Raw genomic sequence first — 19,323 nt, 5'->3', positions numbered from 1 at the left:
AAGATTTTTCTTTCCTTTTTTAAATGAATCGTAAAATTTGAATAAGGCATTCCAAGTTGAAAATGTTGAGAAAATGTTCCTTTGAGAATGTCAGTGCGTTGACTGAGAGTTGAAAGAGGAGGAGGAGGAATGTGGTACGCAGTCGCTGAAAGCGCGCGCAGGAATCAAAATCGGACACAGCGGGAGGATAATCCCTCTTTCTCCTTGCAGCCTTTCTTCATAGGGTTCAACGGTGCTCATATCCTTGTATGAAATTAACCCTTATCAACGTATCTTCTCCTCTCAAACCGCCTTCAGCACCACTACCACCACCACCAGCGTCGTCTCCTTTACTATTCGCGGTGAGGTAGCGAATAGTGAGTGGATTCTTTCCTCCTCCCAGGACTTATTGATCGTCAGGACGATAAGAAGACACGAGCCGACCGATTGGTCTCCTTCTTTGCTGCCAAGGGGGGAATGAAACACCATCGAGTATGTATGTGTGTGTATATGCGCGCACGGAAATTCCCTTACCAAGATGATATTATCCTAGGTTTGTTCTTACAACCCATCTTCGATAAAATAAAGCACCTCGAGGATAAATAGCTCCTCTTTTAAATATACTCGATAAATTCTGAAATGATTTTTGATTTTATAGCCTTTAATTCTCCTTTAGATTAAATTCCCTTTCCTAAAATTAATGTTTGGCGTTGGGTTTCTTTATCCTCGATATGAGGGTTTTTCTGGAAATTAAGTATGGTCTCATTGTGACCTCGATGATGAAATTCAGAATTAAGTATAGAAAAAAATTGTGTACCTATGTAGACAATTTCTTTTCTACATGAAGAAATTGTAACTAGAAATATAAATTTTCTGGACAAAAAAGAGTACTTTTTGGAGTATATTTTTTAATGGGTGTGTATAAAAAGGGGTAAACAGAGGAATCTTAAGAAAATGGTTGTGAATTACAATTGAGGCGATGGCGCAGGAGAGTCACGACATTGTCGACGCGAGTGCATATAGGTATATCCTTAAACGGTCTTGCGCACCATGTTTCCTCCTTCACCTCTTCGCCTCCTCGTCTCTCTCTTTCTTTCAAGTGATTGATCGCGAAAGTCACGACTGCGGGTGCATCTACTTGAAATGGTCTTATTGCTAGAATGTAATCTTAGAAATACAATACAAGAGACTCCATTTCATTTGATGGGAAAAATTTTTCTCATACATTCGACGGTTAATTATCTTCTATATTATATGTATGAAAAGAAAATTCTTTTCATGATGATGGAAAAAAGTCTTATTGATGATTTGAAAGGTGAACTGGAAGGAAAAATCAATTGGTTAGTGGAGAAATGTGAGAAAGGGGGAAGTAGGTTTATATATTATATAGTTTAACGGATCCAAAGAAAAAAGGGTCGTTGGCGACGCCACCACCACAAGAGCCGTTGCTAATACCGCAATCTCGTCGTTTTTCTTTCCAAGCGAATTTTTTTTCCCTAATGATTACGCTTATATTTTTCCTCCCCTATTTTCTCTCTCATCTCTCTCCGAAAATTCTCGAGTATTTTTGGTCTTTCTCCAAAAGGAAAAGTTGGCTCACGTATCAAGAATAAATGTCCCGACCATTATACGCTTTCTCAGATTTAGGAAAAGTTTGGTAATACTTTCTAGATCTAAAATTTTAGTAGCGATAAGTAGAAAAGTGTTTTGTTTTCTTTTTTTTGACGGGGGAAACGGTTTGCCAATCGAGATGAGTTTTGCCGATATTTGACAATTGTGAGCAACAGTTTTCTTTTATTGAACAATTCAGAATTTTGAAACTTTTGTTGGGCATGTCCATTCGACATTTTCTAGAGTGGACGTCTCTCCAGTGTTTTTCAAACTTTATCCTCCGAGGAGTTGAGGAGCCAAGAATATATTGAAAAGGTGAAGATGTTTACAATTTTCGATACAACTGCCAAGTTTTGTTATTTTAGGAGGAAAATGGATTGAGGCGCATGATTATTCCCCAAATGTCATTTGACCGAACTGTCATTTTACCGAATTGCATTTATCCGAACTGTTATTTTAACGAAATGTCACTTTTACGAATCGCCATTTTTACGAATTGTCACTTTTGCGAAAAGTTATTTTTTCGAATTGTCATTTTTGCGAATTGTCATTTATGCGAACTGCCATTTTTTCGAATTGTCATTTTGCATATATGACAATTCGAAGAAATGACTTTTCGCAAAAGTGACAATTCGTAAAAATGGCGATTCGCAAAAGTGACATTTCGTTAAAATAACAGTTCGGATAAATGCAATTCGGTAAAATGAAATGGTGAAAATCGGTTAATGATAGCATATTGTGTGAATTAATCTAATCCATCTTTCCCCTCCATCGAGTGGAAGGTGCTTTTGTTGACTTTTGTGCTATTTACGAGCTTCGAAGCGTGGCTTTTTGAGTAAAGGTTAACGTTTTGCTTAATTGACTTGTACCATCATCTTCCTTTTCCCTCTCATTTCAAGTCACAGAGCAATTCAAACTCATTCGAGCAACCTCCTTTTTCCTTTTTCTCTTCTTCTCTTTGGGGCTCCACTTCCCGACGACGACGAATACTACTACTACTACTACCTATTCATCATCTATAATTCTAACTGCGGGGTAACGAAGAAAAATAAGAGGAGCAAAAGGATATTAAATTTCCGTGAGAGCAGTATTAAACTTTCATCGCTTCGTAACGTTATTACTGGGGTCGACGGAGAAGCCCCAACACTTTTAGCAGAGTTTCATCGCCGTCGCCGTTGTAGTCGTCTCTTTTTCTTATCTTTACTCTCCTTTCAACGTAGTACTTTTCCACCTAAACCATTGCATGGTGTGGCGAATAAGAAAACTCGAGTCCTTCCTTCCAGCGTCTTGAAACGCTTTATATATGCGATTACAGCAAAACTGTGAAATTAAAGCCCACGATCTTTCTTGACTTATCGGATAAACAATTAAGACAAGTTTTCTCTTATTATGGCTACAATTCATTTACTCCGCAAAGTGAAATTTTATTTCAAACTTTCTTTTTTTTCACGATTAAAAATTATAATAAAAATTTTTCAATACAATTGAATTCTCAAAAGTAACAGTTTAATAAAAAACGAATCCAACTATTGCTTTGCAACACTGTTGATTCGTTTTTTGTCTCAATTTTGTTATCCTTAGAGAAACTGTACATTCAAAAGTTGTCAAACGATTGTAAAGTTTCGATATTATTTTTGAACTAGATCCGAGAAGTGTGATAGTGAAACTGAAATTACCTGATTTCGTTTTATCCGTCGAAGTTGGAGCATCGTCGGTAGCGTGAACATGTCCAGCTGGTGCCGTCGATGATGAGACAATTGGTGTTGTTGACGCAACAGGACTAGCTGCAGTTGCTGGCATTAAAAGTTTCCTCTTGTGGTTACAGAGTTTCGTCATTTCTCGAACTTTGCCCTGATTTGGGCTCCAAGGTCGTGTCGCCACCTGAAAAAGAAACAAAATATTCTCTAATTAGTACCTCCGTTATTTGAGAAATACAATCAGGGTTGCCCAAAAAAATTAAATTTTGTTTTTCCCTGATTTCCAGACAAAATTTTCATTTTTTCCCTGATTCTAAAGAATATTCTGATTAACTCTAAAAATTATTTGATACTCGAAAAAATGTTCTATTACATTTATTTACAAATTTCTTTAATTGTAAAATTATTCAAAAACATCAATAACTTCATTTTTAAATAAATAATTAATCATTGTTATTTTTTCATAGAAATTAAGATTTTCAAAAATTTCGAATTCAAACTTTTTGAAATTCAACAACTTATAAAAATATTATTTTAGAACATGAAGGAATTGACCACTCCGAGTCTTCTACTCGGAGTTTTATAATAATTAAAGATCATTTCAATTCAATGATTATTTTCTACAATTTTTAACTAAAATTCTTCTTTAAATCAATTATTTTTAATAATTTTTGAAAAAGTTCCTCTTCGAGAATTTTTAAATCCATTTGTTTACAATTTAATTTTACGTGAAATATAAATTATTCAATTAAATATACATTTGAAAATAAAAACTTGAAATAATTAAAAAAAATTTCGATTAACCTTTTTGAAAAAAATTAGTTCCATCGAATTTTTAATTAAAAACATGGAAAATTCAGATTTTCAAAGTTTTTTATTTGAAACCTTTACAAAATTCAATTATTTCTGAAAATTGAAATTATTAGTAACGGTTGGGGTATACCTACAGTTTTTCAAAAATATATTTTCTAGATTTTTATCTTCGAAAACATTTTTTTCTAATAAAGGTGTATTTCTAAAAAACTTTTTTCTAATGAAGGTGATTTTCTAATTATCTTTCTTCTAATAAAGGTCATTTTCCAAAAAGTTATTTTTCTTATAAAAGTAGGGTGATGGCACCAGTGAAAGAACATTTAAGGAAATGTATATACTTACTTTTAATTGACATTCTTGAATTTCGTTTTAAACATATATGCCATTGCATATGTTATAAAAATAAATAAATTAAATAAATTAAATTTTGCTAATTTAATAGCAAAATTTCTAAAGAATTTTTTTTAATGAAATATTAAAAAATGTCCATTTTACCGCAGTGAAAGAACGTTGACCAGTAAAAGAACAGTCGCATTTTCCAGTGAAAGGGCATATCAAATTTATATTAATACAGTGTCTAAAAATAGCAAAAACTATATGAGAAACGTTACAAATATTCTGAAACAATTTTGCAACTTACTATTATCTATATTTTCCTTATTACGCACACAGAAATATTATTTAATTGCACCTGAAACTTGTAACCTTTTTTCTGTTTATGCTTTGTTTATTTGTCATGTTCATAACCCACCAAAAAATTATTTTCAGAAATAACTTGCATATTGAATCTAATTTTTTATTATAAACTATATTGTGAAGAAATAAGGAACTAAAAAATATCTTTTTTATAGTGCTAAAAGTTATGATTTGTAAAATATCGTGATAAATAATCAATTTGCTCTTTTACTGGTGTCCATTCTTTCACTGGTGCAACTAACCTAATTTTCAATTTTTTTTCTAACAATATTCAATTCTTGTAATCACGATCAATAATAAATATATAATAAAAAAATAAAATTTATGAAAATTTTTTAATTCTTAAAAAAATACTTGAGATTTCGTTAAAAAATTGTAAAAAAAAATATAAATTATGCATAGTTTTTAACAAAATTTTTAAATAATCTAGTTAAAAATCGTAATTAACAAATAGAAATTATAATTATAATTTTTTTTAGACAATAAGGATTAGAAAATATTTTTTAGGAAAAGTGACAACGATCATTAGTAACTTCTCGAAAATTCAATTATCATCTAAAACTTAATCTAAAATGCATTTTTAAATCAATTTTTATTAGAAAATTCTACGAGAATTCAATTATTTAATCTACAAACATATATAATTTATTGAATATTTAAATGTTTCTTAAAATTGAATTCTCAAAAAAAATTGTATCAACAAACTTTTAAATAATTGGATTCTTTCGACGAATTTTAATAAACCTCTCAAGAACAATTACATTTTTCAATGGATTCGATTAAAACACCGTCCGACACGATTTTTCACACACAAAAAAATCAAATATTTTTGGAAACTAGGACCAAAAAAAAAATACCTGTGTCTGGCCGTTTTGCTGGATCAAGTCGTTTGTGGCTTCTAGGGGTGAAAACAACCCTTAAATGAAAAGTGACAAGTAATAATTTAAAAATAGATTCAATTTGCCTAAAACTCGTTACTCGGGGGTTTTTGGGGTCGCAGATCACGAATCCGATGTCGGTTTTTTAAAATTAAAAATGGCGGATCCAATATGGCGGCTGTCAAAATAAAAAATTGATCGGATTCGCTTGAAACTTGTTACTCGGAGGTTTTTGGGGTCGCTGATCACGAATCCGATGTCAGTTTTTCAAAATTCAAAATGGCGGATCCAATATGGCGGACATATTTTTTAAAAAATGATTTAATTTGCCTGAAACTCGTTGCCTGGGGGTTTTTGGGGTCGCTGATTACGAATCTCATGTCAGTTTTTCAAAATTCAAAATGGCGGATCCAATATGGCGGACATCTTTTTTAAAAAATGATTTAATTTGCCTGAAACTCGTTGCTTGGGGGTTTTTGGGGTCGCTGATTACGAATATGATATTAGATTTTTGAAATTCAAAGTAACGGATCTTATAAAGATGAAGATTACAAAAAATTTCAATATTTTTACAAATGTGTCTTTGCATATTGGACATTTTTTTAATGACAAAGCTAACTTTGTGGTAAGTAAATTTATTCGATAATAGGAAGCGTAAGTAAGATGAATTATTAAATATAAAGTGATTGTTTAACAATGCTTCTAAAGTGAAAATATCAACTATTGACATTTGTTTAAAAATCGTTTAAAATCAATTAAGAATATTTAATTGCAAAAAACAAAAAAGAATCACACAATTAAATTTTCCAGTTTCATTCTAGATCTGTAATCTACATTTTGATCCTACATTTTTAATTTTGAAAATCTGACTTAAGATTCTTAATCAGCGATCCCAAAAACCCCCTGAATAACAAGTTTCAGGGAAATTAAATCTATTTTTAAAAATGTTGACAGCCATATTGGATCCGACATTCTGAATTTTGAAAAACTGACATCGGATTCGTGATTTGCGACCCCAAAAACCCCCGAGTAACAAGTTTCAAGCGAATCCGATCAATTTTTTATTTTGACAGCCGCCATATTGGATCCGCCATTTAAAATTTTAAAAAACCGACATCGGATTCGTGATTAGCGACCCCAAAAACCCCCGAGTAACAAGTTTCAAGCGAATCCGATCAATTTTTTATTTTGACAGCCGCCATATTAGATCCGCCATTTAAAATTTAAAAAAACCGACATCGGATTCGTGATCAGCGACCCCAAAAACCCCCGAGTAACAAGTTTCAAGCGAATCCGATCAATTTTTTATTTTGACAGCCGCCATATTGGATCCGCCATTTTTAATTTTAAAAAACCGACATCGGATTCGTGATCTGCGACCTCAAAAACCCCTGAGTAACGAGTTTTAGGCAAATTGAATCTATTTTTATAATATAACTTGTCACTTTTCATTTAAGGGTTGTTTTCACCCCTAAAAGCCACAAACGACTTGATCCAGCAAAACGGCCAAACACGGGTATTTTTTTTTGGTCCTAGTTTCCGAAAATGTTTGATTTTTTTGTGTGTGAAAAAAAAGTTAAATTTTGTCGGACGGTGAAATTGTATTAAAAATAATTGAAATTCTGCAATGAGTTTTATTGGGGTCACTTGGGGTATATATATATATATATATATATATATATATATATAGAAACATATTTGCTAAGTTTCACCAATAACATAAGTTTTTTCTTTTAAATCGGAATACTTTCGGATTTTCTGTGTATTGAGTTATTATTTCACTTCCGTGGAAGAATTTTATGGGGTAGTAGAAAATGTGGATATCATTAAATCGCAATAATAAACTGTTTCTATTTACCCCGAATTTACAGTTTTTAGGGGTAAATAGAAACAGTCTCCTATTTTTAATTAAAGTTTGCAAAATGAAAAAAAATCAGTCAGAGAAGCAGGCGCAATGCGCCTACATCATAGGGTTTCGTGGCCTAAAATGACAAAAAAATAAATAAATAATAATTTATTTAGAAATTTTTTTGTACTTAATGATAAATCGTCCAAGCGCCCATCCTGCCGGAAGGACGTTCCGAAAAAAAGGCTTTTAAAAAAAGGGAATTCAAATTTTCTTTTCTGGCACTCTTTGGGATTAAAGTAGACGAAAAGACGAAAAAATACATATTTTTGACTTTTTAAAATAATAATATTAAACCATTTTTCAAAGCCTTCAAACTTACTATGTTTCTAAATAGTGAAAAAATCATTTTTTCGTAAATTTAATGTAAAATCCCCAAAAATCAATATTTTTTGACCGGACAAGTCACTTTCTCTTCAGAAACGTTTAAAGAATGAAACCTAATTGTTCAATTAAAAAAAATTCATTTTTAATATTTTTCAGTATATCTGAGTAATACTCAGGCGCGAGTTCCTTCGAAATTGCTCTATAAAATTGATATGGAAGCAGATAAATATAAAACTAAATATATCGTTGGAAAGGGAATGAAACAAGCTTTCAAATGATGTAAATATCGAGTCTTTAAATTTATAAACCTGGGCTAGGTAGTCTCTTGAATAAAGCGAAAAGCGTCCTGCCGGCAGGACCGGGCTTCGTCATTCTGTGACTAAAAATTATGTGAATTTTTGGAACATGTAACTTCTTCAAACTACCCAGCCCTTAGTTTTGAACTTACAAGCTCGATATTTATATGCGCTGAAAGCTTGTTTCGTTACCTTTCCAATGATATATATCATTTTTTATTTATCTGAATCCATGTTAGTTTTCTTTAGTGATTTCGGAGGGACTCACCTGAGTCTTTTTCGTCCTGCCGGAAGGACGTTGGACGATCTATCATTAAGATTGAAATTTTTTTTTATTATCATAGTAACGGTTGCCATGGCAACGGTTGTAATGGCAACCATTACTATATCAACGGTTGCAACGGCAACGGTTGTTATGTCAACCATAAGCATAGCAACGGTTACCATGGCAACGGTTGTTATGTTGTCTTAAGTCTTAGGACTTAAGACCTTCTTATACTGAAAGTTAAGTCTTAAGTCTTAGGACTTAAGACTTTCTTATACCAAAGTCTCGTTATACACTGAAAGAATTTTAGGCAGGCTGCTGGCTTCTCATGTCCGAAATCAGTGCCCCTTGCGCAGGGCTCGCAGCTCACCTCAAAGAAGCGAGCATCTACTCCCGAAAGGTGAGCAGCTGCCCCTGAGAAGTTGCTGCTTACCTTTCGGGAGTAGATTCTCGCCTTTTTGAGGTTAACTGCGAGCTTAAGGCAGCGAGCTCTAGCGGCACTCATGTAAAGCCTGCAGCCTGCCCAAAATTCTTTCAGTGTATAAGACTTAAGGCTTATTACATAAGACTTAAGACTTAAGACGTAAAAACTACGGACGGACACCGAAGTCTCGCTATAAGGGTTTTGGCCCTTGGCCACGAAACCCTAAAAAATGAAAAAATCAAAGTTGATTTTTGTTGTAGTGTTAATAAGAGATAATTTTAAATTTTAATATGAATTTTTAGTTTAGTTTTTTCCAAATGCGAGTCAAAAAAGTGAAAGGATGTCTTCTTTGATTTTCAATTTTTTATACATTAGGAAATATCTTTGTATATACTGCTGCTAATTGACAAACGGAAAAAGGGGAAAATACTTAGAACCTGTTGGGGGTGATCTAAGGTTCAAGGATTAAGGCCGTATTTATTTTAAAAATTTTTTATTTAACTGAAATAACTACTGTTTCGATTTACCCCTGCACGGAGAAAAATGAGTTTGCTATTATATGGATAGCGAATTTTTAGCTATTACAGCTAATAATTAGCTGTTTTAGCAAAAAATTTTAGCTATTTTAGCTAATTATTAGCTGCATTAGCTAACAATAATTGCTATCCATATAATAGCAATTAAGGTTAGCTAAGGTAGCTTAAAATTAGCTGAAATAGCTAACTATTTTTCTCCGTGTGGTTTCTATTTACCCCAAGTGACCCTATTTATGAAAATAATTGAATTATTGCAAAGAATTTAATAAAAAAAAGTTTCAAATAATTGACTTTACATTCGAACAAGTTTAGGCAAATTCTATTTTCAGTAATTGAATTCCTGTGAAATTTTCATTATTTTAGAAAATAATTGAATATTCGTGTAGAACTTGTCAAAATTGTTTTTAAATAATTGAATTCTTTTGGGAAATTTTATTAAAATAATCGGTAGATATACAAATTAATGAATTAAGAAAAATTTTTGAAAATCATTGAAATTTTCCAATGCATTTTATTAAAATATTTAAGAATAATTGAATTACATTCTTTTTGAAAATAATTTAATACTTGTGATGAATATTGTTATTTATGAAATTATGGACTTCCTCCGAATGATTTTATTATTTATGAAAATAATTAAATCGCTGAAAGGAATTTTAAAATGTATGAAAATAATTGAATTACTGCGAAAAATTTAATGCCAAATATTAAATCATTTGAAATTTTCGAAAAAATTTATGAAAATTCTATTTTAAATAATTAATGAATTCATGTGAAATTTTTATTTTTTTGGAAAATAATTTATTATTTTTGTAGAATTTTATCATAATTTAAACAAAATTTGTGTTTAAATTATTTTAAGTTTTTATTTTCTAATCTATATTGAATTGAAGAATTTCTAAATAATCGATTCTTATTATAATATATAAAATATAAAATAATGATTTTATCACTTGGTCACCTTTAATTATTAAAAAACATGAAGAAATGGATCATTTCGAGTTGAAAACTCGAAGTAATCCATTTCTTCGTGTTTTGTAATATTCTTCTATATTGTTGAATTTCAAAAGGTTTGAATTAGAAAGTTTGAAAATTCTTATTTCCCATGGAAAAATAATAATGATTAAATATTTATTTAAAAATGAAGTTATGGATGTTTTCGAATAATTTTACAATTAAAGAAATTCGTAACTAAATGTATAATAGAACATTTTTTTTGATTATATAATAATTTTTAGAGCGAATCAGAATATTCTTTAAGGTCAAGGAAAAAGTCCAAATTTTGTCTGGAATTCAGGGGAAAATCAGGGAAAAACAAAATTAAATTTTTGTGGCAACCCTGATTTTATGTATTATATTTGTAAAATATATCAATGAATAAAGAAAAATATTAAAATTATTATTAATTTTGTATATACAGTTAAAAAAATTTTCACGAGAGAATTATAAAATATTTTGAATGCAGCCACGACATGGTGTTTACAAATTCACATTATGAGGCCCTTAAATGCTGAGACTTAAAAGTTAACGGGGCATTATGCCCCACGCATCGTTAAATGAAATTTATGTCATAACTTTATAGTGTTTCGTGTATTATGTTTACGTTTATCTTTATTGTTCAACGCTAAAGGGGAAATATACTCGCGCGCACGCATACAATATAAATAATAGGGCCGTTAGTTTGCAGATTTATTGGTTTAATTGCAAAAGCGGACCCGATAAAGACTTGCGCGGCGTATAAACTTTTTTTTCCGTTAACGTTGTGGCGCGCGGGAAAATAAAATTAATTCGCTCAAGACTGGTCTCCCCCTCTCTCTCTCTCTCTCTCGCTTTAATTTAATTTATAATTTAAATTTAAGTTGCTTTTTTGTTCCATGGACTCCAATTTTATGGTTTCAAATAAAAAAAATTATCTTTCTTTTTATCAGTAGGTATTCATTTTTTTCTGAATTATTTCATGGCAAGCAATAATAGAATCTATTATATAAGTGAGTGTATATAACTGACGTTACTTCTGGTTAAGTTCATTCATGCGAAATGTATCATCCAATCTTGTTTGGAGAAAACAGGATTGAATAATAAATTATTTACCATTTATCTTTTACCGTTTGCTTTGAAAAAAATTCGAGTTTCATTTTAGTTTTCTTATTGTGTAAAGTTGAAGTTGATTTTTTTCAACTAAGATTAATGTTTGCTTTAATAATGATTACAGTTTTCTTGAAAGTTTCAAATTGACACTAAAGTGGATCAAATTAATGGCAAACATTTGAATCAATTTTTGATTTGATCCACATTTTTGGTATCAATTCGATAGAATTTGATACTGTAAGTTAACAGTGATCTCGTAATTGAAGTTATTTTTGATATTGTTATTAATGAATCTATTTCTTAGTCAAACTTTTTTTACATTTTTATAAATATCGACAAAAAGAAGTTTCCCCAGTAGGTCAGATAAATCGAGAAATTGTATCCAATGTAGTAGAAATATATTAAATTTTTTTTAAATAAGTTTCAATTCTAATTTCTATAAAAAAATTAATTTTTCTTTTTAAATAATTGAATTTTTGAAGAACTTTCTGAAAATTATTATTCAAAATAATTGATTTGTAAAAATAATGAATTAGTTGAAAAATTTGTACCTATTAAAAATTGTGGAAAATAATTGAATTGTGGAAGATTTATAGTAAAAATTTTTAGAAAAAATAACTTTCTTTTTGAATAATTCAATATTTTTTAAAGAATCTAATGAAAATTATCAAAACTAATTGAATTGAAGAAGAATAAAAGTTCAAAATTTTAGAAAATAATTGTATATTAGAGTCGCAGTAGAAAATTTTAGAAATAATTAAATTTAAAAAGGTTTTAAATGGAAATTTTTAAATATTTGAATTTCAAAATTATGGCAATAAAAAATTCTAAATAACATAGTTATTTGAAAAATATTGTAATTAAAATTTTTCTTGTAATTAAAATTTATTTAACAGGTTTATTGAATTTTTAAATAATTGAATTTAGAAATTCTGCAAAAACTTTGGTTGTTGAAAAATTTGAAGTCAAATTTTTTCAAGATAATTGAATTCCCGAAATTAATTTGACACCTTCTCAAAATTCAATTATTTCTAAAAATATATAATATAATATTCATAATAATAATTTAAACTTTGAACTGAGATTAATTTTTAAATCAATTTTTATTAGAAATTTCTGTTAGAATTCAATTAAATATATATATTAAAAAATAAAAACTTCAAAAAAATTTTTAAAAAATTCAATTACACTTTTTCAAGAAAGTTAAGTCTACAGAATTGTTAGTTAAAAGTATAAAAAATTTAGGTTTTTAAAGATTTTAATGTGAAACTTTTTCAAAATTCAAATATTTCTAAAAATTTATGCTACAATGCTTTTATATTCTATTATTATCTAAAACTAGCTATCGGACCCGTCTTCGACGGGTTTTAGTTTCTGCTAATACATTTGAAAAGGTGTTTACCGTAAATTAAATTTTACTGTGAAAAACTAATAATAAGTTAACATTAACTATTTCGTTAGGAAAATATTACTATTTTAATCGCAGTGACAGACTGTTTTCTATCAAATTTGTTATTCAGGAACAGTAGACGCACTCGACCAAGGGAGGCTATGAAAATCTCTTGCAAAGAATCAGTTGTAAGAAACATGTGGACCGTACCCTGTTTTATGACTTCTTCTAAATTTCTAAAGATCCAATATTTTCAAAACTCTTCACTAACCGACTTATTCTTTAATTTTTTTCCCTTTATGTTTCTGTTAAATTTATGACATGTATTAAGATGTTTGAGAAATATTTTAAAAAATGCTTTATACACAGAAAATTTTTTATGGAAAAATATTTTTCTATTTAATTTAGCAGTTTTTAAATTTTAATCAGTAAAAAATAACTAACTATATTAATTAATTAATTGCATTGTAATTACATTACAGTGCATGTAATATATAAAGTAGAAAAATTCCCGCAACAATTTGGAAAAATTCCTTTAAAGATTTAGAAAAATTCCTAAAAATTTGTAAATATTCCCTCAAACGTTTAGAAAAATCCCCTTCCCAACAGAATTTAGAAAAATTTCAATTCGTATCTAAAAATTTCCAAACACTCAGGAAAATTACCATTTTTTTGGGAAAAAATTTTTTCTAAACACGTTTTAGGAAAATTCCCATGCAAAAGTTTGGAAAAATTCCCGAAATTTTTAACAGTGTACCTTACTACTGCTAAAACCTAAATAAAATCTATATGTTTAGGCTGAAAGTAGGGCTTAAATTTTGACTCGGGTCTTTTTACATAAATATTACATCAATAAAAATTAAAGGAAAAAGCAGTTTTTAAAAACAAATTAATATAATAAAACTTTTTTAATTTGGTGAGAAAATTTCCGGTTTTTCCTGATAAAATTAAATTCCCGGCTATTTATCGGTCAAAGACTGGTACTGGTATATAACATATTTACTTAAAAAAGAGTATATTCATAAAATAAGTCAATTTTTGTAGCCATCTGCAGATTTATTTATGGCTAAAACTTAAAATCAAGTAAATTTAAATTTGTTTAAAAAAAAATAAACCGGGTAAAATTTTGACAACGCCGGGAATTTTTTTAAACAAACATAGACCCCCTGCTTAACTTTTGTCTTTACATTGCTCAAAATATCTTTAGAAATGAAGTTTCAATTAAAGAATATTGGATGAATTGGATGAATAATTATGAATTGCATTATTTTGATGACAAAATCTTAATCAGAGACCCCAAAAATACTACTGAATTAAGCTTGATAGTAATTAATAACAATTATAATTTTTTCGATTTTTTGATATCGAAAATATTTTTGTACTTACATCTTAGTCATAGGATTTTTTTGTGCAAAATTATGCTAAAATGTGACTAAACAACATGTAATACTTAATTATACAGAGTTTAAAAGCAATTCATTACAAAATGTAAACTTTGAAAATTTGTGATTTTTTAAATTTTTTGAAAACATTTTTATACTTAAATCTTAGTTATAGGACACTCTTTTAGGGGGCCGTCCATAAATTACGTAACACGTTTAGAGGGGGAGGGGGGGTTCGAGAAAATGTTATCATATGTTACATGGGAGGGGGGGGTCAATCATCATTGTTACGTAATATTTATAAGAAACTTAATCTCTTTATAATGGATAAATTTTTGAAAAGCTGTCCCTTGTCGCCACTTCAATATAAGTAAAAATCGAATCATTTCGCGAATCGATTCTTGGGAATAATATAAAAATATTGTTAAAAAATCAATGATATATTTTTGGTTGTTCAGTATGATTAATAAAATTATTCCTCTAAATGTTTTTTATATTTAACTTAATTTTGTATTGCTATTGTACGATATAAATACTAAAAATATAAACAAATTTGTTTCGAAAAACGTTAGTAAAAAAAATATTTTTAAAAATTACGTAACAATGATAGGGGGGGGGGGTGTAAAAGGATTTTGTTACATTTTGTTACATATACAACTTGTTACATAGAAGGAGGGGGTGTTCAAAATTTAACAAAAAACGTGTTACGTAATTTATGGACGGCCCCTAGGCAAAATTATGCTAAAATGTGACAAAATAACATGTAATACTCAAATATAGAGTGTTTAAAAACAATTTAATAAAAAATGTAAATTTTGAAAATTTGCGATTTTTTGAATTTTTCGAAATCATTTTTATACTTACATCTTAGTTATAGGACAGTATTTTTGAAAAAATTATGCTAAAATTTGACTATATAACATGTAATACTCAATTATAGAGAGTTTTAAAGCAATTCATTAAAAAATTTTTAATTTAAAAAATTTCGATTTTTTGAAATTTTTGAAAATATTTTTATACTTACATCTTAGTTATAGGACATTATTTTTAGCAAAAATATTCTAAAATGTGACTAAATAACATGCTATACTCAATTATAGAAAGTTTAAAAGCATTTTTTAAAAAAATTGAAAATTTTTGAAGTTTTTGAAAAAATAGCATATCTTCCGATCTTATTAATATTTTTCAAATCTGTAAATTTATAAACCTTCCTTGGCCCAAGGTCTAACATTCTGCCAAATTTGGTTTCAAACGGTTCAGCTGTTTTTAAGTGATGCGCGAGGAAAGATTCTGTGACATACATATATATTTGATACTGTAACAGATTTAGTTTATTTTTATTTTTTGTCTTATGCAAAATTTTAATTTAACTTTTCTTTAGTTTGGAGATGTATGATTTTAATAAATATAACATTAATTTTTATAATTTGACAAAAAGATAATATTTTATTCCTTATTAATTTGCGACTATCACATAAAATTATTTCATTTTTAACTGTCGATCGAAGAAAAGTCATTCAACATTCATATAATAAATAATTTGATTATTATAATGACTATTTCGCGTCGGGCCAATATACATAATATTTTGCAAGAGACTTTCATAGCCTCCCTTGGTCGAGCGCGTCTAGGCGCAGCTCCCAAGGTTGATGGCTCCATACAATTTACAATAAATAAATAAAATAAATACAATAAACAACACTATATACGACTAAGGGTTCAAATCGTGGCTTCGCATTTCAGTAATAATGATAATAAAATGCTAATAAAAATTTTCTTTAGTTAATTTACTTTTATTATAACATATCAGAAAACAATATAAACAGTTTTGATTTTTTATGTAAATATTCAAATGGTAGAATTTCCGAATTAATAGTAGGGAATATTTCCAAAATACATGGTATACTGTAAATTTACAGCACTTTAGTAAAGTTAAATTACATTATTATTTTCATGGATAATTGTTTCTCGTACTTTTGCTGTAAAATCACAACAGAATTTTCTAACAGTGTACAAAAATCAGGCTTCGAAGTCTAGTAGCAGGTCAAAAAAAGTGTGAAAAAGTAGCATTTTGGAAGAAAAAAGTGTCCTCTAAATTGAAAAAAAGTAGCAAAAAGTAGCATATTAAAAATGAAGTAAAATTAGTTTTTTAAGTAAGAAAATTAAGTGAATATATGTTGTTGTCCAAAAAATTGAAAGAAAAAAATACTAAAAATAGGAATTCACAAAATTTTTCTTAAATTTTGATTTATAAACATAAAAAATGAAAATATAATAGCTTTTTTGTCGATATTTTACATTAGAAAGTTTTATTTGCATAATGAAATGTAATTGTTAATAATAATACTTATAAATGAGATCTTTCATAAGAATTTGTTTTTTAATAACAGGCTCATAATTTTGAGAAGTTAAATTGACACCTTCTTTCTCCTTATTATTTTTTAAAAAACTATCAATAACTTTTTATCAGCCATCTAATTTTTCAAAATGAAACGTAAACATTTTTTAGTAATTTACTAATAACAACTATCAAAATGAAAAAAATGGATTGTTTTTAGTCATATAAATTTTTCAAATTTTAGAATCCACATAGCCATAATTTTGTACAATAATAAATTATGAGCAATTTAATTCCAATAAAAAAAATTATATTAAGAAGAAAGAAGCTATGAAATCTATGAGCTTATAGAGATTTATTTAAGATATTTAATTTGTTTGTATAAATTTGATTCGGATTATTGTTAGCTTCTTTCTTCTTAATATTTAACTGCCGAATGATAAATTCACTTTCTATAATTAAAAAAAATTATAATTTTTCTTCTAGATAGATCTTAAATCTTTATAAATGATTTTTTTATTATTGAACAACCGACTGAAAACACTGTATTATTAAAAATACAATTAATATTTTTAGATTTGACATAAAGTTTGTAAACATAATATAATAAATAATCACGTTAAATAAATATTATTTTGGATTTTTAATCAAACAATTTATATAACCAAAAGAATTAAGTTTTCATTCTTAATTGATTTTTTCTATACTTGATGAAACTTTTATAAAGTCAAAAAAGGTATTACTATTAAATTATATAGTGAAAAATGAAAAATTTAGTTTTTAATTTTTTTAAGAAGCTTAAAGAATAATAAAATTAGATACGAAAAATTCGAAACGTTAAAAAGTTGTAATTTAATAAACATCCACTATTAGTAATTATTATAATATATATTATAATCACGCGTCCAATAATAAATTTAATTCACTTGTCGGGTTTTTTGAAATCTACGAAATTCACCAAAGAAACTAAAATTCTTGAATTCTGTAAATTTTTTTTACCTTTTTTGGAAAAAAGTAGCATTTAGTAGCTTTTTGACAAAATAAGTAGCAAAAAGTAGGCTTGACCAAAAAAAGTGGAAAAGTGTGTCACTTCGAAGCCTGAAAAATCTCAAAATTTACAGTGTTGAACATTTACTTTAAATAACTCCTAAAGGAGATAATTTATCAAAAAATCATAAGAAACCGTTTTTTAGAGCCTTGAATTTCCTATAAGAATATATATTTGCCATTCATGTAAAATAAAATATTTGACGAAAAAAAATTAATTTGTAAAAAGAAGCAAAATCCTATGTATTTTAAATGGGAAATGTATCGTCTTTGGGGCAAGGCTTATTGTGAATATTAAGGGTTTATTTTGGTCTGACATTTTGTTCTAGATGGTAAACTAATAACTTAGGGGGCGTCGCAAGAAATATAAACAACTTGGTAAATAACAGACACCCTAATACATATACATACATACATACATCCATACATACATACATACACGGAATATAACTTCTGTCTAGTTTTTTTAATGTTACTTTAAAGTACTCCCAGGAATTATATTTCTAAGTTTGTCGTGTCGATGGTACTGCAAAAAGTCTAATAACTGGACAGCTCGACTGATTATTTGCTAAAGATAAATCTATTTATGTATAATTCAATGTTACGAAATTTCAATAATTCACAAATTTTTCTATTTAAATTATATTAAAAAATTCAACTAATTTCTAAAACTATTACATTTAATTAATTGAAAGTAGGGTCTTACAGACTGAATAAATAAATATAGGGTGAGCAGATTGAAAGTAAGTTAAGGGGACACCCAAGTCACCTAGAAACAATGCAAAAAGAGTCAACTTTCGGTACACTTTTCTCAAAAACTATTATTCCAATTGCGTTCGCCCTTTTTTCATTCGATTACAAATATAATCAATTATATGAATAAGAAGTAATACGACGTTATCTTCAATAGAAACTTTTTTATGAATATTTATACCCAAAGCAAAATAAAAATCCCATTTTCTCTGATTCATTGACTCATATCTCCGTTTGTACAACTCAAAACGATGTTAAACTTCTTATTCGTATTCTTGGAACCTTACTGAACAAAGTAAAAAAAAATTACAAATCGGTTTAGTAGATTCGGAGAAAAGTGTACCGAAAGTTAAAAAATTGGAAAAAAACAATTTTTACAGGAGACACGAAAAAAGAAAAAATATTAAAAACTCATGGTATTCAGAATCATGTAATCAGATTTTTTCTACTCGTCAGAAAAGGTTTTATAAAGTCTTGTTCTAGTCCTAATTGATTCTACTTTTAGAAACTAAAATTTTAAAAAATCGATTTTTTTGTCATTTTTCCCTTAAGAAGTTAAAAACTTGCAATTTTTTTCTAATTTTACAACTAACTAAAGTGCACTTACCCTATGGGGAGCGTTCACAAATGATGTCACGTTTTTGGGGGTAGGGGGGGTCTCTCCTAAACGTGACACAATGTATTTTTACATGGGAAATTGCATAAAATTGCGTGATGGGGGGGGGGGGTCTAAAATCCCGAAAAATTGCGTGACATCATTTGTGAACGCTCCCATGTCTGAAATTGTAATAAAATAATAAATCCGAATTTAATATAAAGATTGCAAATGTTGATATTTAAAAAATTTATGTTTTTGAAAAAAAGTCATTAGGTAAGGAAAACTCCTTAATGAGAGAT

The 19,323-nt window shown here is 28.4% G+C and overlaps 1 protein-coding gene across 7 annotated transcripts in view; it reads right to left on the bottom strand.

The window, feature by feature from the left end:
* LOC122504074 (mucin-17-like) overlaps nucleotides 1-19,323 on the bottom strand; it is a 1,014,141-nt gene that overhangs the window by 81,084 nt on the left and 913,734 nt on the right. For all 7 annotated transcript variants that reach the window (XM_043614967.1, XM_043614968.1, XM_043614969.1 and 4 more), the window contains exon 4: nucleotides 3,267-3,471. In XM_043614967.1, the coding sequence (XP_043470902.1) occupies nucleotides 3,267-3,471 (205 nt within the window). The remainder of the gene's footprint in view (nucleotides 1-3,266; nucleotides 3,472-19,323) is intronic.

Source organism: Leptopilina heterotoma, unplaced genomic scaffold (assembly GCF_015476425.1).
Source record: "Leptopilina heterotoma isolate Lh14 unplaced genomic scaffold, ASM1547642v1 Lhet_278, whole genome shotgun sequence".
Taxonomy (NCBI): domain Eukaryota; kingdom Metazoa; phylum Arthropoda; class Insecta; order Hymenoptera; family Figitidae; genus Leptopilina; species Leptopilina heterotoma.
The sequence above is the reverse complement of the archived record's forward strand: the minus strand, read 5'-3'. Positions and strand labels throughout refer to the sequence as shown.